This window comes from Lutra lutra, chromosome X (assembly GCF_902655055.1).
Source record: "Lutra lutra chromosome X, mLutLut1.2, whole genome shotgun sequence".
NCBI classification, from domain to species: Eukaryota; Metazoa; Chordata; class Mammalia; order Carnivora; family Mustelidae; genus Lutra; species Lutra lutra.
The window spans coordinates 57,665,874-57,690,741 of NC_062296.1; the positions used below are offsets into that span (position 1 = coordinate 57,665,874).

At 40.5% G+C, this 24,868-nt stretch overlaps 1 protein-coding gene and 1 pseudogene across 4 annotated transcripts in view; both read right to left on the bottom strand.

Annotated features, from left to right (window-relative positions):
• ZNF81 (zinc finger protein 81) overlaps positions 1-4,961 on the bottom strand; it is a 106,023-nt gene extending 101,062 nt beyond the window's left edge. Inside the window, exons 1-3 of one of the 4 annotated variants that reach the window (XM_047715003.1) lie at positions 4,483-4,556; positions 4,327-4,380; positions 2,852-2,879 (exon numbers count right to left, since the gene is read on the bottom strand). Coding sequence is in view for 1 of the 4 variants with exons in the window: in XM_047715000.1 (XP_047570956.1) it covers positions 2,852-2,879; positions 4,834-4,872 (67 nt within the window). In the remaining 3 variants the exon portion in view is untranslated. Of the gene's footprint in view, positions 1-2,851; positions 2,880-4,326; positions 4,381-4,462; positions 4,557-4,833 lie in introns of those variants that run through there. The other 3 variants (XM_047715000.1, XM_047715002.1, XM_047715001.1) reach the window with 3 other exon arrangements.
• Positions 4,962-12,430: 7,469 nt separating this feature from the next.
• LOC125091409 (adenosine 5'-monophosphoramidase HINT1-like) lies at positions 12,431-13,008 on the bottom strand (annotated as a pseudogene).
• Between the last annotated feature and the right edge of the window lie 11,860 nt (positions 13,009-24,868).

Sequence of the window (24,868 nt, forward strand, 5' to 3'; positions counted from 1 at the left end):
GATGTTATGGGTCTTGGGATCCAGTCCCATGTAGGGCTCTGGACTCAGCAGGGAGTCTGCTTGAAAGAGTCTCTCCCTCCCACCTTCCCCTCACTCACTCACTCACTTTCTCTCTAATAAATAAATCTTAAAAAAAAAAAGAAAATCTGGTAGATGTTTTAATGTTGGGAATTGATAGGCTACATGGTCTGATCATAACATAAGACGTTCAATATCATTAGTCATTAGGGAAATGCAAAGCAAAACCAAAATATTCCATTCATTAGCAGACCGCTTCACATCCATGAGGATGGCTAAAAAAAGACTGTAGCAGGTATTGGTGTGATGGGAATAAACTGGAGTTATCATATGTTGCTGGTAGAAATATAAAATGGTATAGAGCCACTCTGACAAACAGTTTGGCAGTTCCTCAAAATGTTACCCATAGAGTCATTATATGATCTGGCAACTCCACTCCTAGTTCCCTCGCCAGGAGAAATGGAAACACATGTCCGCTCCAAAGCTTATATATACAACTGTTCACAGCGGTATTATTCATAGTAGCCAAAAAGTGGAAACCACCTCAATGGCCATCAAATGAAAATGAATAAACAAAATTTAGTATAGCCATACAATGGAATATTATTTGGCAATTAAAAAGAAGTACTGATATGTGGTACTTCAGCATGAATAAACCTTGAAGTCAATATCTTATGGGAAAGAAGCCAGTTGTGAAAGACCCCATATTTTATGATTCCATTGATGTGAAATATTCAGAATAGGCAAATACATAGACACAGAAAATTGGTTAGTAGTTGCCTAGTCTGGGGGTGTGGGGTGGCTTGAATAGTCAATGTCGGCTAATGTGTATAAGGTTTCTTTTCAGAGGTATTGAAAATGTTCTAAAATCAGATTGTGGTGATGACTGTACACTCTGTGAATGTAACAATAACCTCTGAACCATATGCTCTAAATAGATGAATTTTATGGTACTGGAATAGATCTAATCTATTTTGTATATCTAAATAAGTCTGTTTAAAAAAAAAAAGGAAGACTTGCCTAAATAACCCAAGGGTCAAAGTGGGAAGTCAATACAGAAGCTACACGAGTCTTACAAAAAATCATGGAACACACTGAAGTCATACAGAGTGAAATTTACAGCTTTAAGTGACTTGATTATAATTAAAAATAAATATAACAAAAAAGAGCTACGTATTCAGCCTAAAACATTAGAATTAAAAAAACAAAACTAGGTAAATAAACTAGTCATTAATAAAAATAAATTAATTAAAAATAAATTAAATATAAAAATAAATTTAAGGGGCACCTGTGTGGCTCAGTGGGTTAAAACCGCTGCCTTTGGCTCAGGTCATGATCAAAGGGTCCTGGGATCAAGCCCCACATCAGGCTCTCTGCTTAGTAGGGAGCCTGCTTCTCTCTCTCTCTCTCTCTCTCTCTTTGCCTGCCCCTCTGCCTACTTGTGATCTATGTCAAATAAATACTATAAAAAATTTTAAAAATAAAAAAATTAAATAATTCAAATAAATATACTATGGGGTTTAAAGAAAATAAAGAGCTGGTCCTTTGAAATGACCAATGTCATAGATAACCCCCTAGCAAACTAGATAAAGGAGATGAGTTGTTGGGGTTTTTTTTTAGATTTTATTTATTTATTTGAGAGAGAGTATGTGAGAGAGAAAGTGTGCATTTGTGCGCACACACAAGTGGGGGGAGGGGCAGAGGGAGAGAGGACGCAGACTCCCTGCTAAGCAGGAAGCCCCATGCAGGGCTTGATCCCAGGACCCCAAGACCATGACCTGAGCCAAGGCAGATGCCCAACCAACTGAGTCACCCAGGCACCCCAAGGAGAAGAGTTTAAAAAGTATATATATATATATATGCATATACATAAATATATATAAGTATATATATATATTTTTCCAAATATGTGGAAAATCTTTCTCAGGGCAGTGTTTCAAAGTAGTTATTGTGGAATATTATGCATAACTGTATAGCAACATATTTTAATCCTGATGTGAAACAGGTGCTTCCCTAGCAAGGTGTAAATTAACAAAGTTAATACAGGAAAAAACAGAAGAGAAAAAAAAATGTAGAAGAGACCAGGAAAAAATGACATAAGACAACAAATACAAATAGTAAGACTCTGACACATAGAAAGGAAAGGCAAACAGTCCATGGATCTGAGGGCCTGAGGAACAACACACTCGTGAGTTCCCCACGTTTCCTTTTCCTCCCATATATCAGAAACAGGATACTGGAGAAGTTTATAACTCAGAACTGTCAACAGCCATAAACAAAAATGCTCTGAGAAATGCCTACTTACCTTAATCACAGGACCAAGAAAAGGGTTACCTAACTAAATGCCACCCCACTCCAGCCAAATACTAACAGAAAACACATTCTCTTAAAGCACCCAAGCAACATTCTCCAAGACATACCACACCCAGGGTCATTAAAAAAACCTCCATCAATTGCAATCTATATCCTCTAATATCATCAAACTAGAAATCAACAACAGAAAGATAACAGGAGAGTCTCCAAACACTTAAAAATTAAACAATACATTTCTATATCACCCATGGATCAAAGAGGTGGTCTCAAGGCAAATTAAAAAGTCACGAATGAAAATAAAAATACAACATATCAAAAGTTGGGGGATGCAGATAAAGCAGTGTCAAGAGGGAAATTTATAGCACTAAGATTTTATATGAGAAAAGAATTAAGGTCTTAAACCAATAATTTAAGCTCCCATCTCAAGAAACTAGAAAAAGAACAAAGTAAACCCAAAGCAAGCAGAAGGGAGAAAGCAATAAATCTAAGAGCATAAAGCAATGAAACTGAAAACACTTACCAAATTGTTGAATCACTCTACTGTACACCTGAAAACAAACAAAAATAGTTGAGATAAAATATATATGTAAATACAGAAAAAAAGAAAGAAATTGAAAACAGAAAAACAATACAGAACAATCACTGAAACCAAAAGCTGGTTCTTTGAAAAGAGTGATAAAATTGGTAATCCACTACCAAGACTGATAAAGAGAAAAAGAAACAAGATACAAATTACCAATATTAGAACTGAAACATAAGATATAATTACAGATGCTGCAGCCATTAAACAAAAGTAAGGGAATACCACAAATAACTTAAATGCACATAAATTGAACAACTTGGATGAAATAGTCCAATTCTCCACAAAACACAAACTTCCACAACTCACCCACTATTAAATATATCTCTGAAAAGATTCAAATAGACAACCTGAAGCCATATAACTATTACAGAAATTGAAGCCATCATCAAAAAGCTTCCAAAAGGAAATGTCCAGGCCCAGAGGGTTTCACTGGAGGATTTTATCAAACGGTTAAAGGAAAAATTAGCATAATTCTACATAATCTCTTCCAGAAAATAATTCCTACCTCATTCTATGAAACCAGTACTACTCTAACACTAACACCGAACAAAAACAGTACAAAAAACTAAAACTGTAGAACAATATCTTTCATAAACCGAGTGGCAGAAAATCCTTAAAAAAAAAAAAAAGCAGTAGCTAATCCATTCCTGCAACACATGAAAAGAATTATACACTACAACCAAGTGAGGTTTATTCCAGGAATGTAAGGCTGGTTCAACATTCAGAAATCAATCAGTGCACTCTCCCATATCAACAAGCTAAAGAAGAAAAATCACAAGACCACATAAATTCATACAGTACTGACGAATTTCAACACACATTCATGACAAAACCAGACAGACACACAGATCAATGGAACAGAATAAAGAACCTAAAAATAGCCCCACACAAGTATGTGTGATTTATTTTTCACAAAGGTGCAAAATAAGTCAAGGAAGGAAGCATAGTCTTCAACAGATGGTGCCTGAGTAATTGGACGTCCAAACAGATGAGCTTCAATCTAAGTCTCACAATTTATACAACACTGAACTCAAAATGCATCGTGAACAGCAGCAGGAAGGAGAAACAGACCAATCACCAACACGCTGGAGAATTTCTCTCCCCTCGGGAACAGAAGAAAAGGACAACAAAGAATGTAAATTTTGTATGACACGGGTGACAACCAAACAACTAAATATAATTTTTGATTAAAATATGGAACATTTATAAAAATTCACTATGGCCTAGGCCACGAGTCTCCTCCTGTTTCAAGGAATGAGCTGCACGTAGACATTTTTCTGACCATAGAAATCTAAGGCTAGAAATCTATTAAAAAAAATAAACTTCTGGAAACTAAAAACGCACTTCTCAATAACTCGCGGGCAGAAGAAAAATCAACTTTTAGGGAACATTTAGAACGTAATGTACCGAACCTTGGGGGTTTTAGAGTGAACTTCAGGACCTTAACGTTGAGAGAAGAGAAAAGCCTGCAAAATAATGATCGAATCATCCAGCTACGGTTAAACAACCGATTCCACCACTGACCACACAGAATTCCCCAACACTCACGCTCCCCGGGGCCCCATCACCTCCACATCCCTCCGACACAGAGCACTGAGATCCTCCTGACAACTATTAAACCACTGCTGAGAACCGGAGCCGCTTCCGGTCACCACCCCTAGCACCGCCCCTTCTCAGAGTTTGGGGCGACGAACGAAGTGGGCGTGGTCCTGCACACGCGCAAAACCACATTCGAAGCCGCTGTCAGCCCAGAGTCAACATGGAGATGTTACGGAATCGATGCTTTGGCGCGTTCAGCGCCCCTCGGCCGCGTTGTCAGGCGGGGAACATGGCCGCGCCCGGGCTGCGCATCCGGCGGGGTGCGCCATGTTGGGGGAGTGACCATTCCGTAACGAGGGTAAGGAACCCTCTAAACTCACAGAACAGAGCCGTGGACCTGTCTCAGTGGCGGGAAGCATGGGAGGCGACGTTCTTTTGGGCGGTCTTTCTGGAGGAGGGGGTTTTTGGACCTGTACTCTGGATCTGTGTAATAATGTTCAGAGAAGCTGTAGGGCCTCTGGAAAGATGCAGAGTTGCCAGTGGCTATTCTCTCTCGGCAGATACCACACGATGTGAACGGAAGGGGAAGTCAGACTGGTTTACAGTCCTCTCCTGGAACATACCACGAGCAAAGAAGGGGAAGAAATTGGGGGTGGGCAAGCCTCCTAGGATATAGCATGGAGGGAAAAAGGGAAGTCAGTGTCAGATTCCCCTGTGTTGTGCTTGTAGGGGTTGGCTGCGGGGTCTGACGCTCCCATAGTCTACATTATCTCCCACTCCAGCAGCCCCAGATGAAATAAAATATGTACCAATAATACTTTCTGACTTTTCCTTAATCTGAAGCAATATGTCAATAAAAACATGTTTAGGAAACTATTATTTTTATTTCCACATAGAATAAAATCTGCATTGTGATAGTGCCCTTTGAAAAATGTGGCTTTAAGACAAGACTGATTCTACCCTTGAATTGGTTTGCCATCCCTAATATTACTTCTAATATAGAAATTCTGGAGATGCCCATAACCCTTCTAGGACATGTCACTGGGGTAGAAAAGGAAGACGTCCTGTTGGTCTTTACCTGGGAATGCCTACTTTTCCTTCAAAACCAAGTTCAAATATCTCCTCCAGGTAGAAGGCTCTGTACCCCGCTGAAGGCTTTTCCCAATTCTCAGGTGAGGAAGGTACTTTGAGGCGACCTGACACAGGCTCAAGTATGGACTTACTAGATGCTCTCTGTCCAGTCACATCCCCTCTGGGGCCCAGTTTTGCAATCTGGAATGTGAGGGTGCTGCACTCAGCCTGAGACCATCTGGGACTAATTTGTAGTCTGACAGATCCATCAGTCAATGAGGGAGACCATGTTATGCCCGAGTTTTTGCATCCGAGAGACCACCAAGGAGCCATGCACCGATGCAATCACACGAGGGTTTATTTGACAAGCTTAAGCCTGGGCCCAAGTATACCCGACACAGCGGAGTAGGGAATTGGACCCCGAGCCAGATTATACTCAGAGTTTTTAAAGGCAGAGTAGGGGTGGACTCGGCCGTGGGTGAGGACAAAGGGGGTGTTCAGAAGGGCTATCAGTGTAAAGAAGACTGTCAGGATATTGAAGGCCTGGTTACTATCAAGCCAAGGCCGTTTTTTCACCAGCATGAAGACAATTGGGAGTTTCCTGGTGGAATGTCACATTCTTGCTATCAAGTGTCCTTGTATTTTGGGCTCTGTTATTAGGAACTGGCCGACCTGGCCTTGTATTCTGGGCTCTGTTATTAGGAACTAGCTGACCACATTTCACTGGTTTCCCAGACTTGCTTCTAAGTAAGTTTCTCAGGGCAGGGGCGGGCGGGGGGGGGGGGGCAGGGTCAATTTAAGTTTTACTGCACAAACAACAAAATGACTTTTAACCAAGATGGAGTTGCTCTGGCTAAATAGGTCCTTACAGACCACACACCAGTGGAACCAAGGAACCACTAAACAAAGAAAAGATAGAGTTATAGGATTCTGAGGAATGATGAAGATCAGATGAAATAGAAATGAAGCCGTGTTTGGGTGACCTTAAGGCAAAATGGGGCTACGTGTGAACTGCAAAGGTAACTGAGTCCTGTTTTCCTGAAAACAAAGTTTAGGTGTAGAACATTGTGTCTAGATACCCCTTATGTCTGGTCAGGGTTGGAAATCCCAGCTGCTTCTTTGTGTCTAAGTGACTAAGTGCAGGGAGAAAATGGCTATCCCTTCCTTGAATAGGGCAAGAAGATGGTTGGGCCCAGCCCAGAAATGCTGTCCGATGGTGGGATGAGCAGAGAGGCAGGAGCCCCTTGACCTTGACACTTACTGAAGCCCCTGCTCTGGTCCTAGGGCTCACTCCATCACGCCTGCTCCAATGTCTTTTCTTTAGTTATCTTCCTTCCCTGACCTACCCCCACTACTCTCTAGCTCCTCACTATGCCTTAGTTTTCTTTTCTTTTTTTTTTTTAAGATTTTATTTATTTATTTGACAGACAGAGATCACAAGTAGGTAGAGAGGCAGGCAGAGAGAGAGGAGTAAGCAGGCCCCCTGCTGAGCAGAGAGCCCAATGTGGGGCTCGATCCCAGGACCCTGGGATCATGACCTGAGCCGAAGGCAGAGGCTTTAACCCACTGGGCCACCCAGGCACCCCATATGCCTTAGTTTTCTTCATAGCCTTTTGTTTTATCAGAATGATCTTATGCATTTACTGTTCACTCATTTACTTGTTCATGCCGATACTGAAGTGATTTCTGCTTCTCCTATATGTGGAGTGATTGCTTTATTTTTGGTAGCTTTACCATACATGCAGAGAGCAGTAAATCACACTCAACCAGGGTCATTGTCTTAAGAGATAAATTATTCCCTCCAAAAGACTTGCAGGCTTCTCTGGGTGACACAACTAATTATAAAATTGATTCGGTAGCAGTAATGCAGGAAATGCTATAGAGATGGAGAACTTGTAAGTATTTAAGACCCTATTTGTTCATCCATCAAATATTTATTGATGACCAGTCACTGCTCTTGGTACTTGGTAGTCGGTAAAAAAGACAGACCCCAAACTCCTGGCTTCATGAGCCCAATATCCTAGTGGGGAAGAGGGCAATAAACACTGTCGGGGCACCTGGGTGGCTCAGTGGGTTAAGCCTCTGCCTTTGGCTCAGGTCATGATCTCAGGGTCCTGGAATTGAGTCCCGAGTGGGGCTCTCTGCTCAGCGGGAAGCCTGCTTCCTCCTCTCTCTCTGCCTGCCTCTCCGCCTACTTGTGATCTCTGTCTGTCAAATAAATAAATCAAATCTTTAAAAAAAAAAAAAACACTGTCAAAAGTTGATAACTGCTGGGGCGCCTGGGTGGCTCAGCGGGTTAAGCCTCTGCCTTCAGCTCCCGTCATGATCTCAGGGTCCTGGAATCGAGCCCCGAATCGGGCTCTCTGCTCAGCTGGGAGCCTGCTTCTCCCTCTCCCTCTGCTTGCCTCTCTGCCTACTTGTGATCTCTCTCTCTCTCTCTCTCTCTGTGTCAAATAAAAAAAAAGTTGATAACTGCTAACGGGGGTAGATAGGACAGTAATGGGAGTTAGAAATGTTGGGGGAGAGGAGCTGCCACTTCAAATAGAGAGATCAGAGTCTCCTTTTAAACTCTACAACTGGGCATGCCTGGGTGGCTCAGTCAGTTAAGCGTCTGCCTTTGGCTCAGATCATGGTCCCGGGATCCTGGGATCAAGTCCTGTATCAGTCTCCTTGCTCAGCGGGGAGACTTCTACTCCCTCTGCCTGCTGCTCCCCCTGCTTGTGCTCCAACGCTCTCTCTCTGACAAATAAATAAAATCTTTAAAGAAAAAAATAAAGTAAAATAAAATTAAAAAAATAATTCTACAACTGACTGTGCAGAATCCTGGAGCAGGCCAGCTGTGAATCTTCATATTTACCCTGGCAACCAGTTGAAAACAAGGAAGACTGCAAGGTCAGAATATTTGCCCATCTGCAGCTAAGGACAGAATGATGAACACCTCTTCGTCCTACGGTAAATGCAGAGAATGGTATCCACAGTCTTCTGATCAGCCTTGTTTTGCATGCCATCTTCTTTTAGTAGATGAGAAATATCTTACAATATGGTAAAAATATTATCTATCTTCCACTGACAGAGGTAAAGTAAAACCTCATAAAAGCATCAGGTTCAGTGGCTAAGCAGGGACGTTTGGACCAACAGCCACAACCCTTTACACATGTCAGGAGGCAGAAGACAACGATAGCTTATTTATTTTGCACCCAATGGGGTTTTTTGTTGTTGTTTTTTGTTTGTTTTTAAAGATTTTATTTATTTATTTATTTATTTATTTATTTGACGAAGAGATAGAGAGAGCCAGGAGCACAAGCAGAGGGAATGGCAGAGGGAGAAGAAGAAGCAGGTACCCTGCTGAGCAGAGAGCCCGATGCAGGACTGGATTCGAGGACCCTGGGATCATGACCTGAGCTGAAGGCAAACGCTTCACCGACTGAGCCACCCAGGTCCAAATTTTTAATGGAAAATTTTTACACTACACAAAAGCTAAAAGAATTGTACTACGAACATCCAAATGCCCTCCCCCTGGGTGTAACAACTGTTAACTTTTGTCACATTTGCATAATCTCTTCTGTACATACATCCAGGCCCCATCATTTTAAAAATAATGTCATACAAACCATAAGTGACTCGTAGTCTCACAAAACAAACTGAGGGTTGCTGGGGGGAGGGGGTTGGGAGAGGGGGTGGGGTTATGAACATTGGGGAGGGTATGTGCTGGGGTGAGTGCTGTGAAGTGTGTAAACCTGGCGATTCCCAGACTTGTACCCCTGAGGATAAAAATATATTATATGTTTATAATAAAAATAAAAATAAATTTTTATTTAAAATAAAATAAAATAAAAAATAAAATAAAAAATAAATTTTAAAAACATATCATAAATAAATAAATAAATAAGTGTCCAAAGAAAATTATTTAAGTAACTGAAGTAGAGGTTAAAGGCTGTATTCAGCTAATGGGCATCAGGTAACCCCACGGCCGACCCCGGACTGAAACGGGCTTAGGGTTTTTATAGGAGAAAGTTGGATATGTGTCTTTGCAGTCTGGGCTTAGGTGACAGTTTTTTGTGTTTTTTTTAACCTTAAGAGAAACTCACCCTTAAAGGTTTGTTCTAGTTTTTGAGTCCCTTTCTTGATCAGAGCCCCAGACCATCAGAACAGTACCTTCTGAGAATTGTTTTGTAAGCCTTGTGGTTTATCCAACTAGTCCAAGTTCATGCGGGAGGGGGAAGGATAGATAGCAAAAGAAAGAAAAAGAGGATTCCAGTATGTTTGTTTTATAATACCTTTCTACAGTAAACTATAGACATCATGCTCTCTGAAAACCAAATACTCAGCATGTAGCTCCTGAGTGACCGGACATACAAATGGACAATGGCCAGACTGTATACAGAGGACGCTTGAACAAAGGAGTTTTTACCACACAGGTCTACTTACCGGCAGAATTTTTTTTATAAATACAGTACAGTATTGCAAATGTATTTTCTCTTATGATTTTAATACATTCTTTTCTCTAGCTTACTTTATTTTAAGAATACAGTACATAATAGAACACAAAATATGTGTTCATCAGTTATTTACTTTATCAGTAAAGCTTCAAGTCAACAGTAGGCTATTAGTAGTTACATTTGGGGGAAATCAAAAGTTATTCCACTGCGTGTGTTGGGGGGCGGGCAGTGACCCCAAACCCAACATTGTTGAAGGGTCAACTGTATTATGACAATAGAACTCTGACCTACAACCTCTAGCAACAATCCCGATAAACCAAACCATTGCCTCTACAGCAATGTGTCTAGATGGCCAGGATTTGCTCAAGGATGACCAGCCTCCTCATTTTTTGCCCCCACTCTCCACTTCCAACTCATGTCCAACCAGAGAAAACCAAATCTGCTCCCCAAACCAATCACCTAGGATGTCCTGCTTCTATTAGAAAGCCAACAGCTTTTCAATTAGGGGATACCTGAAGCCTTCCCCCCTCTTTTTTTTTTTACTGTAAAGCGTGTCCACTCCTCTGTCTCTGCCAAAAGGCAAGTGATAGTGTCTGATGTCCTTGTTAAAGGAAGCTCAGAATGAATGGCCTTTGCTTTTTCTCATTTTGTTTGTCTTCATTCATTTCCACAGGGCATACCTGAAGTCTTTCTTATTTTCACTATAAAGCTTTCCTAGGTGATGCTGACCAGCTCCCTTGCTGTAGAAATCTCTGTAGTCTCTGTCCCCATTTGGGTCATCTTTGGATATTTCCACACGCCTAAGAACAGGATGTGGTTTTTCTGTTTTTTTTTTTGTTTGTTTTTTGTTTTTTTTTTTTGCATAGCCACAAGCCCATTCCCACATCTAAGAAATCTGAGATACGACTTTCAATTTTTTAAAAAGATTTTATTTATTTATCTGAGAGAGAAAGAGCGTGAGTGCATGCGTGCGTGCACACATGTGAGTGAGGGGAGGGGCAGAGGAAGAGGGAGAGGGAGAAGCAGACTTCCCGCTGAGCAGGGAACCCGATGTGAGGCTCAATCCAGGCCCCTGAGATCATGAGCTGAGCCAAAGTCAAATGTTTAACTGACTGAGCCACCCAGGCACTCTGACTTTCAATTTTATTTAAAAATTATCATATAGTAAAATAACTTCTTGGTGTACAGTTCACTAATTTGAATACATGTACAGATTTGTATGACCACCACCACGATTAAGTTTCAGGCATTTCCATCACCTCCCCTAACTCCTTCTGAAAACCTTACCACACTTAAGAAATTTAACAGTGGGGGTGCCTGGGTGGCTCGGTTGTTAAGGGTCCTGGGATCAAGCCCCACATCGGGCTCCCTGCTCAGCGGGGAGTCTGCTTCTCTGTTCCTCCCCTGGCTCATGTGCATTCTTCTCTCTTTCTCAAATAAATAAATAAAATCTTAAAAAAGAGAAATTTAACAATGATAAAATAATAGTGTTCATTCTAAATTCAAATGTTTCTAATTATCCTCAAATTTCTTTACAACTTTTAAATCCCAAATTCAAATAGGGTTCATGCCTGGCATTTGGGATCATTCATGGCATCACACCTCTTTAGTCTCTCATCTCTCTCTAATCTAAGAGCATTTTCCCAGCCTGTTTCATCTGTCACGACCTTGATAATTTTGAAGAGAGTTTACCAATTGTGGTGTAGGTGGTTCTGCATTTCTAATTGTTTCTTCATGAATAGATTCAGGTCGAACAGCCTGGGAAAGAAATCTGCCTGGGTGATTTGTCCCTCTCAGTGAGTCATGTCTGGAAACATGTTTCTATGTATCCTCTGTGTGGTAATGGCTAAGTTTAATTTCCTCATTGTAAAGAAATATTTTTTCTTTTCTGTAAAAATTTGACATTGTTCCTTTTTCTTGCATGTTCATTTGTTTGTTGAGAATTATTATATTCATGTGCCGGCATCATAATGTATGTGCAGATATATTACATAATGCACAATTAACGTAATCACAGTACCATTGTCACACCTAACAAAATTGACATTAATGCGGGGAACGTCTTTAGACTTGTGAGACTTGAACTCACAGCCCTGACATCAAGAGCCAGGCACTTAACGGACTGAACCACCTAAGCACCCTGGCCCAGGCCCTTTCAAAAAGCTCTCCCCAGCTGCTAGATCAGCACGGCCTTCAGCGGGCATGGACTCTCCTACTGCGGTCAGGAAGGGCTTCCCATAAGGGGTATGTGAGCAGGGTTTTGAAGAATGAGTAGCGGTTCAACCATTGAAGAGTTATGATGGATTCCCTGAAGGGGCAATGGTATCTCCCTAATTTCCATATTTGAGGTGCTACCGGGCAGCAGACTCATTGTGAGGCAATGTTGAAAATTTGTGGTGATGCTGCACCAGCGTAGTTATTACTTAGATTTAGTTTTGTTTGTTTGTTTGTTTGTTTGTTTTTTGTAAACCATGCAACATTGCCTTTTATTATGTATGGATTTTAAAAATTATTTCCTCAATCTCTCCATACATAGGCAAAAGGAAGTACATTGTTTAACCTGCAGAACTGGGAAATATTGATCACTGCCTCGAGGAGGGAAAATCATCCCTAAAACAAGCTTAATCAGGAGGCCAATTCATCTGCCGACCTCCAAGAACATGGAGATGAACATGATAGACAGACTGTCCCCCATCTGAACCTTCATTCACCACCATTCGATAACCCTTCTTCAGGCCCAAATCCGCAGCACATTTCTTGCCAACAATCATTAAATGTCCAAGAAGACTTTCATCATCATCTTATGCTACAGAAATCTGGGATATATGTTTCTTGGGTATCACCAGAAAATGAGTTGGTGCTTGAGGGGAAATGTCATGGAAAGCAAGACACTGGTCATCCTCAAAAATGATTTTGGCTGGGATTTCCTTGCGAATGATCTTCCCGAAGATTGTGTCGCCACCAGGCCGCGCGGCCTGAGCCTTGGCGATCTCATCTGCCATCTCAGCCTCCCTCCCGTGCGGCCGCCCTGGGCAGAAGCTTGAGGGGAGGGCTAGATTTAGTTTTATAAGGAGCTATGAATAATAGAGTGATCTAGAAAACGCTTTTATTAACACATTACATTAGACAGAGAAAACCACCCTTGACATATCAATGTAAAACTTATTTTTATTGATACCTATTTTTATTTTAGTTGAGGTGGCTTGGCTAGCGTGGGGGCTGATTGAGATTATGGGCAGGTTTAGGGCCTCTCCCCCGCTGTGCTGGCCTCCACAGCACATATACTAAAACAGGCCCGCATGCCCCTGCCCAAGGTGGTGGGACTGGATGCTACCACTCAGCCTTTTCTTCCTCTGGCGGGTGGGGGACTATACTGCTCCTACTGCGTCCTTTCTAGCACATTCTATAGTATCACCCAGGGGAAGGTACTGTTGTGGCATTTCTCCCCTCTCTTCCAAAGACAGCTCTCAGATTCATTTAGGGTTCTCATTCTTTCTCTTGTCATTAGTAATGACTCCCCTTTCCTATTGTTGCAGGGTTCTTGTCTCACATTGTCTAAGAATGCATCTCATGAGCAACAGGGTGAAGTGATGTGGTAGGGTGAAGTGAAGTGAAAAGTTTATTAACGGGAGGTGAGAACAAAAAGGAAAGCCCTCAAGAGTGAGAGGGGTCCCCAATGGTTTGCCACTGAGGGCTTTTATGGTCTGTCTTTTATAGGAAACTGACCAGGAAACTTGGTAAATTTCTTGTCAATATCATGGTGGATTTGTGACTATCATGTCTATATTTAGAACACACCTGGTGGACTTAAAACTATCATGAGAACAAACAAGGTGTTCATGTAAAATATCTCCACATCTGGGATTTCTGGGAGCCTGGTTACATAACCCCCTGCCTGACCCTGATTTCCTTTCCTCCTACCTGTCTCTCCCTACCTAGCCTTGCCTGCCCACTACTCACTACGTCCCTTGGAGCCCCTTAGCATCTCCAGAAGTTGAACTCCAGACCCGAACTCCAGAGTCTCCTGTCTACCAAGAGGTCTACTCAAACAAAGATGGGCAACTCCTTCCCAGGGCAGCCCCGCTGTTTTTCTCATTGACACAGGAGGCAAGTTTTTTCCACCTTATGGCATGGACTGTCTTCCAAGATGGCAGCCATTCATTCTACTGCACCCTTATTCTGAGCCAAACAGAACTGGGGATGGTAAGGAAACTTTCACAGCCAGTAAGTAACTGCACCTTGCTGACTGTGGAATGCAGTTTCACAAGTGCTTTTGAGCTTGGACATGAGACACCGCCCCCCACCCATTTCTCCCATAGACCCCACGGTGTTAGAGGCCAGAATTCAGAATGGAAGGGGTTCTCTGGGGCGTGCGCTGATGGTTTTGCAGTAGCTGTCTATCTGGGTACTGTAGCCTGAGTGATGGGGGGCATTAGTGTCAGTGATGGGGTTTCTGTGGATTCAGTGTTGGGATCTTTTAGATCAGATGCCCAGCTAATTATTAGTCAGCCTTACTTTTTCTAATTTTAAGCATTAAGGCCATACATTTCCATCTAAAACCCATAGGATTCGCTATAGGGTATTATTATTCATTTCCAAATATTTTTTTAATTTCGATGATGGTTCCTTTCATTTCACATGTGCCATTTTGAAGCTCGTTTCTAATTGCAATAAACAGTTAATCTTTTACTGATTTCTTTTTTTTTTAAGATTTTTATTTATTTATTTGACAGACAGAGATCACAAGTAGGCAGAGAGGCAGGCAGAGAGAAAGAGAGAGGGAAGCAGGCTCTCTGCCAAGCAGAGAGCCCAATGCAGGACTTGATCCCAGGACCCCGAGATCGTGACCTGAGCAGAAGGCAGCGGTCCAACCCACTGAGCCACCCAGGTGCCCCCTTCTACTGATTTCTAATCTAATCTCTCAGTGGTCAGATAATGTGAATTGTGTCATGAATGTTCCTTGAAACAAGTGGAGACTTGTCTTATGGTGAACTCCTTTGCATCTTTCCATAAATGTTCCATCTATTGCTTTAAAAGACTAGGTGTTCTCCAGTTGTTAGATCCACTGTCCAAAACTTGTATACCCTCTCTGATTTTTTTCACCTGTTTGCTCTCTAGAGGGCAGTGTGATGGTGATTTTGTGTATTTCTCTTTGCTCGTGTCAGTTTTTCTGTATGTGCATCTTATTAGATACAGGTGTGTGTACTTTTTTTTTTTTTTAAGTGGGCTTCAAACCCAACCGAGGCTGGAACTCAGGACCCTGAAATCAAGACCTGAGCTGAGATCAAGATCCAGACCCTTAACCGACTGAGCCACCCAGGAGCCCTTAGGTGTGTGTATTTTTAAATTAGATATTGCCAAATGACTCTCAAAAATGTTATACGCATTATATTAGATACATATATGTATATAATATATATTACATACTCAATATATATATAAAGTATATGAAATATTCACACCAGCAGTGTATAGATACCCCATTTTCCCAAATGCTCTCCAGCACTGAATGCTGTTCTTTTTCATTTTTTTTATCATTCTGAGGGATGAATAATTATATCTAGTTCTGTTTGACTTTTTTCACCTATTAATGAGTTGAGCATCTTTTCTAGATAAATGGGCCTTAGATTCCTTCTGTGCATTCCCATGTCCTTTGTTTATTCCTCTTCTCTTCCCCTGATTTTTACATAATGAACTTCCTTGTACTCCCTCATTTGAACCTCACTGATGTCGTATCTGTTCCCAAATGCATTAAGATCGATGTCTGGACAATTTCTTTACATAATTTTCCTGGGTTTTTAAAATATATTTTATTTATTTATTGAAAATAGAGAGAGAACACAAGCAGGGGGAGCGGCGGAGGGAGAAGCAGGGTCCTCGCTGATCAGGGAGCCTGATCCAGGGCCCAATCCCAGGACCCCAAGATCATGACCCGAGCCAAAGGCAGATGATTAACCACCTGAGCCACCCAGGTGCTCTATTTCCTTGGCTTTTTATATTTCCATGCAGAGTTTGAAATTGTTTTACCAAGCTGGAAAAGAATTGGAATTTTTCTTGTCATTTCATTACCTCAACAGGGTTAACACTGAAGCAGTAATGTTTTTATTTTACTATATTTCTGTCCAGGAATATTCTCTCCATGTGCTTAAGTTTTGTATTATATCTCTGAATTATAAATATTAGCTTTCTTATTCCTAGTCCAGTGCCATTCTTGTACTTTGTGGGATTTTTAGAGGAGTTTTGTGTTTGTTGTCATTATTAGACCCAGATTTTTTTCCTTTCCGTATGTTTCAATCTGCTGTCATTTTCTTGTACCCCATCACCTTAACCGAAATTCCTTATGCTAATTTTCCAAATATACAATGCTATGACCTATGACTAAAAATTATTTGCTCTCCCTTCTCAATATTTAACGAGTTTATTTCATCTTCTTATTTAATTAAATCGGCTAGAGCTTTCAAAACACTGTTGTGATAGAAACAACCCCCATCCTGTCACTAGTTTTAATAGAAACATCTTCAGCATTTTAGCTTTTAGTATTGTGCTTCCTGGTGATTTCAAGACTATGATCTTTGCTGAATTTTCATAGTTTCTTTCTAGTCTTGTTTTAGTTTGAGAATTACTGCTGAATGGTGTCATATGTCTTTTTATAGCCACTGATACGATTGTGATTTTTTCCTTTGAATTTGTTGATATAATTTTTAAAAACCTGGTAACTGTACTAACATTAACTGTCTTTGTCTCACCTGAGAATCCAATTCAGTCATGTGGTTAATTTGGTTTTGGTACTTGCTGGATTCAAATTGCTAATATTTTATTTAAGATCTTAGCATCTGGAGGATAAAATAATCTGCAGGTAACTGCTTGTTTGTATGAAGACTATATTTTTGTAAGGTGAGGTTATAATGCTTCATAAAATGAATTTGGAATATTCCCAGTTCTTCCTATTGTTTGAAACAGGGATTGGCAAACTTGTAACAAAGGCAGCCATGGACAATATGTAAATGAATGGACATGATTGTTTTCCAATAAAATTTAATTTACAAATACAAGCTATGGACCAGATTTGACCTGCAGCCCATAATTTGCCAACCCCTAGTCTGGAACTATTTAGAAAGTATAGAAATACTCTTAAAAAAAAAGTTAAATTGCACTCCATATGAAGTCAATTTCATCCTGATGTCTTTTTTTGTACTTTAGTTTTTACTTTGAAATAATTATAGGTTCACGGGGCATTGCAAAAAATAGCACAGAGAGCTAGAGTCTTTTAAAATAATGCACACACAAACTTCTCAATTTCTGCTCACTGATCACTTAGGATTTCTTTTGTTGTTTCTTTTTTTCACATTAATTTTGTTAGTTTATATTTTGCTGTGGAAGCACCTGTTTCACCTCTTTATTTATTTATTTATTTATTTATTTATTTTTAAAGACTTTATTTATTGGAGAGAGAGTGGGAGAGAACACTAGCAGGGGGAGGGGTAGAAAGAGACAGACAAGCAAACTCCCTGATGAGCGGGGAGTCCAACTCCAACTCCATTCCAAGACGGTTAGGTCCTGACCAGAGCTAAAGTCAGATGTTTAACTGATCGAGCCATACAGGAGCCCCTCACCTCCATATTTAAATGTTGCTACGGAGTTGCACATAGTATTCTACTAGAAATAATATTTAATGGAATATCCCCTCTACTGATAGTATCTCCTCATTCCTAATACTGCATTTCTTTCTTTCTATCTCCTTGATCAGATTTGCTAGTTCATTATGTAACTGATCATTTCAAAGGATCAGCCATTCACTTTATTTATACTCTCCTTGTACATATCACAAACACACACACACACACCACGCACACACGTATAATGCATTTGTTTTATTTGTATTGATTACTACTCCCTGAGGGTTTTATTAATGTATTTTTGTGTTTTTTTTCTAAGTGCTTACGTTGAGTACTCTCAGCTTATTTATTTTGAGGTTTTCTCACATCTTAATAGCAAGACCATGTAGGACTGGAAATTTTCTTATAAATATAGCTTTTGCTCTGTCCAATAACTTTTTAAAAAAATTTTTATTTATTTGACAGAGAGAGATCACAAGTAGGCAGAGAGGCAGGCAGAGAGAGGGGGGGAAGCAGGCCCCCCGCTGAGCAGAGAGCCCGATGTGGGGCTCGATCCCAGGACCCCGAGATCATGACCTGAGCTGAAGGTAGAGGCTTAACCCACTGAGCCACCCAGGCGCCCCTGTCCAATAACTTAAAAAAAAAAAAATTTTATTTGCTTATTTGACAGAGAGAGAAGGGACACAAGCAGGGGGAGTGGAAGAGGGAGAAACAGGCTTCTGGTGTGGGGCTCAACCCCAGGACCGTGGGATCATGACCTAAGCCAAAGGCAGACGCTTAACCACGGAGCCAGCCAGGCACCCTGTCCAATAACTTTTCAAATGAAGTATACAGGAGTCCTGTGTGTGCACCTGGGTCCAGTTTTTAGTTTTTAGTTATTTATCTGTTTTTAGTTAACTTTATTGTACTAAAATCACATACCATAAACTTTGTCATCTTAACCATATTACGTGCAACGTTCAGTAGCGTTAAGTAAATTCATATTGTTGGGGCACCTGGGTGACTCACTCAGTTAAGGTTAAGCGTCTGCCTTCGGCTCAGGTCATGATCCCAGGATCCTGGGATCTAGCCCAGAATCAGGCTCCCTGCTCAGCGGGGAGTCTGCTTCTCCTTCTCCAACTCCCCCTGCTTGTGCTCTCTCTCTCTCACTGTATCTCTCTGTCAAATAAATAAATAAAATCTTTAAAAAAGAAAAAAGTATATTCACACTGTTCGGCAACTACTCTCCAGAACTTTTTCGTCTTGCGAAACTGAAACAGAACTAATCCATGTGTAGTGTATAATATTCAAGCTACTCAGAAATATAAAAATAGTATAATGAACCCCTTTATACCTGTCACCCATGTATAATAATTTTCAACAGTTATGAGCGTATGACCAATCTTGTTTTATTAACTACTGCTGGATTTTTATTTAAAGCAAATCACTGAAATGATATATCATTCTTACTTCCTTCAGTATCTGTCTCTGTTTTACAATACCATTATCACACTTAATTAGGGAAACATATTTAATAGTATTGATCAGGTGTCATATCTTTACTCATTTTCTATCCATTCTTCTATCAGTTATAGAGAATATTGTTGAAATCTCCATTTATATGTGTTGGCTTCCCTAATTCTTCTTGCAAATTCTATCAGGTTTTGATTCATGTATTTTGCCTTTTTTTTTTTTAAGTTTTAATTTTAGGGCACCTGGGTGGCTCAGTCAGTCAAGCGTCTGCCTTCGGCTCGGGTCATGATTCCTGGGTCCTGAGATCGAGTCCCTGGTTGGGCTCCCTGCTCAGCAGGGAGCATGCTTCTCCCTCTCTCTCTGCCCCTCCCCCCTGCTCATGCTCTCTGTCTCTCTCACATAAATAAATAAAATCTTTAAAAAAATAAAAGTTTTAATTTAAATTCCACTTAGTTAACAGTGTTATATTAGTTTCAGGTGTACAAAATATTATTTCCACAGTTCCATACATCTCCCTGTTTTGATTTTTATTTCCCTGATGCCGAGTGATGTTGAGCATTTTTTCATGTGTCTGTTGGCCATTTGTGTGTCTTCTTTGCAGAAATGTTTGTTCATGTCTTCTGCCCATTTTTTTACTGGATTATTTGTTTTTTGGATGTTGAGTTTGATAAGTTCTTTATGGATCTTGAATACTAGCCCTTTATCTGATCTGTCATTTGCAAATATCTTCTCCCATTCCATGGGTTGCCTTTTAGTTTTGTTAACTGTTTCCTTTGCTGTGCAGAAGATTTTTATCTTCGTGGTTCAACATTTGCAAATCAATCAACATGATACATCTCATTAATAAAAGAAAGGACAAAAACCAACCAAGAAGAGGTTGCCGCCTGTGTTCTCCTCTAGGATTTTGTTTGACTCCTGTCTCACATTTAGGTCTTCCATTCGTTTTGAATTTATTTTGTGGATGGTGTAAGAAAGGGGTTCTTTCTTTTGCATGTTGCTGTCTGGTTTTCTCAACACTATTTGTTGAAGAGACTGTCTTTTTTCCATTGGCTATGCTTTCCTGCTTTGTTGGAGTTAAACATATAGTCGTGGATCAATTTTTGGGCTCTCTATTCTGTTCCATTGGTCTATGTGTCTGGTTTTGTGCCATTACCACTCTGTCTTGATGATAACAACTTTGTAATAGAGCTTGAAGTACAGACTTGTGATGCTTCCTGTTTTGGTTTTCTTTTTCAACACTACTTTGGCTATTTGGGATCTTTTCTGGTTCCATACAAGTTTTAGGATTGTTTGTTCTAGCTCTGTGAAAAATGCTATTGGTATTTTGATAGGGATCACATTAAATGTGTAATAATGTTTGTTCTTCCAATCCACAAACATGCAATATCTTTACATTTCTTTGTGTCTCATTTGATTTCTCTCATAAGTGTTTTATTGCTTTCAAAGTACAGATTTTTTAACTCTTTGATTAGGTTTATTCCTAGGTATCTTATGATTTTTGGTGCAAGTGTAAATGGGATCGATTCCTTGATTTCACTTTCTTCTGCTTCATCGTTGGTGTATAGAAATGTAACGTATTTCTGTATGTTGACTTTGTATACCATAACCTTACTGAATTTGTGTATCAATTCTAGCAGTTTTTTGGTGGAGTCTTATGTGTTTTCCACAGAGTATCATGTCATCTGCGAAGAGTCTGACTTCTTCCTTGCTGTTTTGGATGCCTTTTATTTCTTTTTGTTATCTGATTGCTGAGGCTAGGACTTCCAGTACTATGTTAAATAACAGTGGAGAGAGTGGACGTCTCTGTCATGTTCCTGACTGTAGAGGAAAAGCTCTCAGTTTTCCCCCATTGAAGATTATATCAGCTGTGGGTCTTTCATAGATAGCCTTTATGATGTTGAGGTATATTCCCTCTACCCTGACTTTGTTGAGGGTTTTATCAAGAATGGATGCTTATACTTTGTCAAATGCTTTTTCTGTATCTATTGAGAGGATCACATGGTTCTCTTTCTTTAAGATTTTATTTATTTATTTGACAGAGAGAGAGGGAGAGAGAGAGTACAAGCAGAGGGAGTGGCAGGCAGCGGGGGAGGGAGAAGTAGGTTCCCCACTGAGCAGAGAGCCAGAGATGGGGCTCAATTCCATGATGCTGGGATCATGACCTGAGCCCAAGGGAGACCCTTAACCAGCTGAGCCACCCAGGTGCCCAGATCATATGGTTCTGATCCATTCCTTTATTAAAGTGATGTATCATGTTCATTGATTTGCAAATATTGAACCACCCTTGCAAACCAGGAATAAATCCGACTTGATTATGGTAGGTGATTTTTTAAAATGTTTTGTTGGAATCAGTTTGCTAGTATTTTGTTGAGGATTTTTGCATGTATGTTTATCAGAAGTACTGACCTGTAGTTCTCCTTTTTTGGTAATGTCTTTATCAGGTTTTGGTATCAGGGTAATGCTGGCCTCATAGAATGAATTTGGAAGTTTTCTGTCCTTTTCTATTTTTTGGAATAGTTTGAGAAGAATATGTATTAGCTCTTTTCATGTGTTTGGTAGAACTCACCTGTGAAATCATCTGGACCTAAACTGTTGTTTTGGGGAAGTATTTTGATTACTGATTCAATTTCATTGCTAGTTATTGGTCTGTTCAAATTTTCTATTTCTTCCTGATTCAGTTTTGGGAGGTTATGGGTTTCTAGGAATTTATCCATTTATGCTAGGTTGTCCAATTTGTTGGCACATAATTTTTCATATTTTCTTATAATCCTTTGTATAGCTGTGGTGTTGGTTGTTATTTCTCCTCTTTCATTTATGATTTTGTTTATTTGAGACTCCCCCTCCTTTTATGAGTCTGGCTAAAAGTTTATCAATTTTGTTAATCTTTTCAAGGAAGCAGCTCATGGTTTCATTGACCTGTTCTATTGCTTTTTTAGTTTCTATTTTGTTTATTTGTGCTCTAATCTTTATTATTTCCTTCCTTCCACTGGTCTTAGGTTTTATTTTTTCTTCTTTTTCTAATTTACTTCTTGGTTGATCCATTCATTGTTATTAGCATGTCACTGAGTTCTCTTAACCTATTTTTATTTTTGTTATTCTTTTTACTCTCTCCCGTTCAGCTTGATTGCTTTCCATTACTCTGTCCTCCAGGTTGCTGATCTGTTTTCTGCTTCCTCGAGTCTACTATTTATTCCCTCTAGTGTATTTTTAATTTTGGTTATTAAGTTCTTCATCTCTGATTGGTTCTTTTTTATGTTTTACATCTCTTTGTTGAAAGTCTCACCAAGTCTCTCCACTCTTTTCTCCAATCCAGTGAGTATCTTTATGCCCACTACTTCAAATTCCCTATCAGGCATATTATTTATCTCTGTTTTGTTTAGCTCTCTTACTGTGATTTTGTCCTGTTCTTTAATTTGGGATATATTCCTCTGTCTCCTCATTTTGTATAATTATCAGGGTCTATTTTTATGTGTTAGGAAAATCTGCTACAGCTCTGCTCTTGAAAATAGTGGCCTTATGAAGAAGAGGTCCTGGAGTGTCCTGCAGCAAAGTGTCTCCTGTTCACCAGAACCTGGCACTTCAGGGGTATTTCCTATGTGTGTTGTGTGTGCCCTGCTCTTGTGGCTGAGCCATATTTACCTTCAGTCCAGTTACGGGCAGTAGCTCTCTTTATCTGTCATGCAAAGAGTTTGGTCTCTGTGTTGTCCATGGGCCAGTCTGGGGCTGTGTCGGGATTCAGCTGAATCAGACCAGGCATTTCCCAAAGCTGTAGTCACACTGAACTGCAAGGCACTTGCCCTGGGTTACCCTCTGAAAGGCTGTCATTTGTTAACAGGGCCTGCAATCAGACCAGATGTCTGCCCAACACACTGCTGATGCTGCCATTCAACTGGTGTTTATGATTACTTTCCTCTCTCCCTGGGGCAGGAGTCACTTTGGAGGTCTGCTGGCCCCTCTCAGGGATGCTTGCCAGGCTTGCAGCACAACCTGGGATGGACTCTTACCACTGGCATATTGGAGGTCTTGTGCACAGGAGAATGTGGGGGTAGGGCACACAGTGCCAACAAGGTCCCCACTGGTCTGCCACCTGAGGGGATCTGCAGCCACTTGAGTGCAAGGGGGCTGGAAGGGGTAGATTCCCAGAAATGTGTGGGTGCAGGACTTGCAGTTAGCAAGCTAGGTGGAGAGTGTTCACACTGGGCTGGTTCCTGCAGGTGTCTGTGTTTCTAGGCTGGGCGTTGGGAGAGGAAAATGGTGCTCGCCAGCTCCTTTGCTCTTGGAATAAATATCTTAAAGATCCCTGCCCCTCCAGCACATGTTCTGACATTATTAAGTAAATTGTCCTCCTGTATACCCAGGCATTTTTCAAGCTGCTTCTTCTGTGCTGTATCTCGGTGGGGCTGGTGTTGTGCTGTCTCTTCAAGTGTGGGGACCCCATTTCCTCTTGCTCTCTGGCTCTCCCGGAGCCTAGCCGCTGACTTTTAAAGTTCCAGGTGTTAAGTCCTGCTGATTGTAAAAATTCACAAAACCAGGCCTGTCTGGTCTTCAAAGCCAAATGTAATGGGGGATTGGTCTTCCCAGTGTGGGTCTCCCATGCCTGGTGTGCCTGGTGTGGAGTTTACTCCTCCCCCTCTCTGAACCCATGGTGTCCCTCCCTCCAGGGACAGTCCCGCAGGTCCATTTGTCTCCCAGCTGTTTCTCCACACAGTTCCTACCCTCTTTGTTGTGTCCTTTCTATTTTTTTAGCCATGGAGAGTCTGTTCTGCCAGTCTTTGGGAGCGTTTTCTAGGATATTTACAGTAATGAGGGTATATCTAGGTGTATCTGGGATCCTTCTACTCCATGGCTGACTTTTGAAAAGTCTAGTTCCCTATTCTATTGACTCATACAGTAATATCTTTTCTCCTTGCATTACAGCCATCCTGTATTACCATATTCACCTATGTAAAGGGACATTTCTCACAACTATTCAATTCCCTCATTCTCAGTATAGTAACTGGACTCATCATTGTCCAAATCAGAAAATTTTCTCCCCTTCTAAATTCTGCACTCTGAAATTCCTACCTTTTTTTCTCTTTCTGAAAGCACTATTTAAATGTCCTTTCTCTTCAAGTCCCATCTATGTCACCTTAAACCACATTTATATTTTATCACGTTTGGATTATTCTGTCCTTAATGGAATTATCTAATTCTAGTTTTTAACAAATTCATTTTAGGTACTATTGACAGATTTCATTACCTGAGCCATAACATTTATCTTATACTTGCTTTACGAAATAAAATTGCAGTTACTCCCTATTGTGCAGCACATAATTATATTCTCCTCGCTATGGTAACAGGCCACATACTGCCCATTTAACCTTATATCTATATATCTTCCATAACGTATGCTTGACTTCAGTTTTTTTAATGTTTCCTACATGGGAAATTCCGTTCTGCCTCTAGGCTATTGACTGTTTAGGGCTCTGACTCTTTAGATGCAGTTTCTCCTGTTCCGTAAAACTAGTTCTTAATTAATCCAGCATCTAATATTCTTTTCCTTTCTTCATCCCCATCCCCTAGAAACTCAGAACAAAGAGAAACTTCCCCCCTTTATTTTATTTTTTAATTTAAAATTTTTGCAGCGGTAATACACTCACAAACTTTGAAATTTAAAGTGTGGAAAAGCGCACAGTGAAAAATCTCACTCCCAACTTTGTCCCCAGTTCTCTTCCCCAGGGCTACCAGTGCTAATCATTTCTTAGGTATCCTTCTGGAAATACCCATAGACAAAGAACATGTTTTTAAATTGTGTGGTATATGATCCTTTCTTTCCTAGATCCCTTTTTTTAATCATT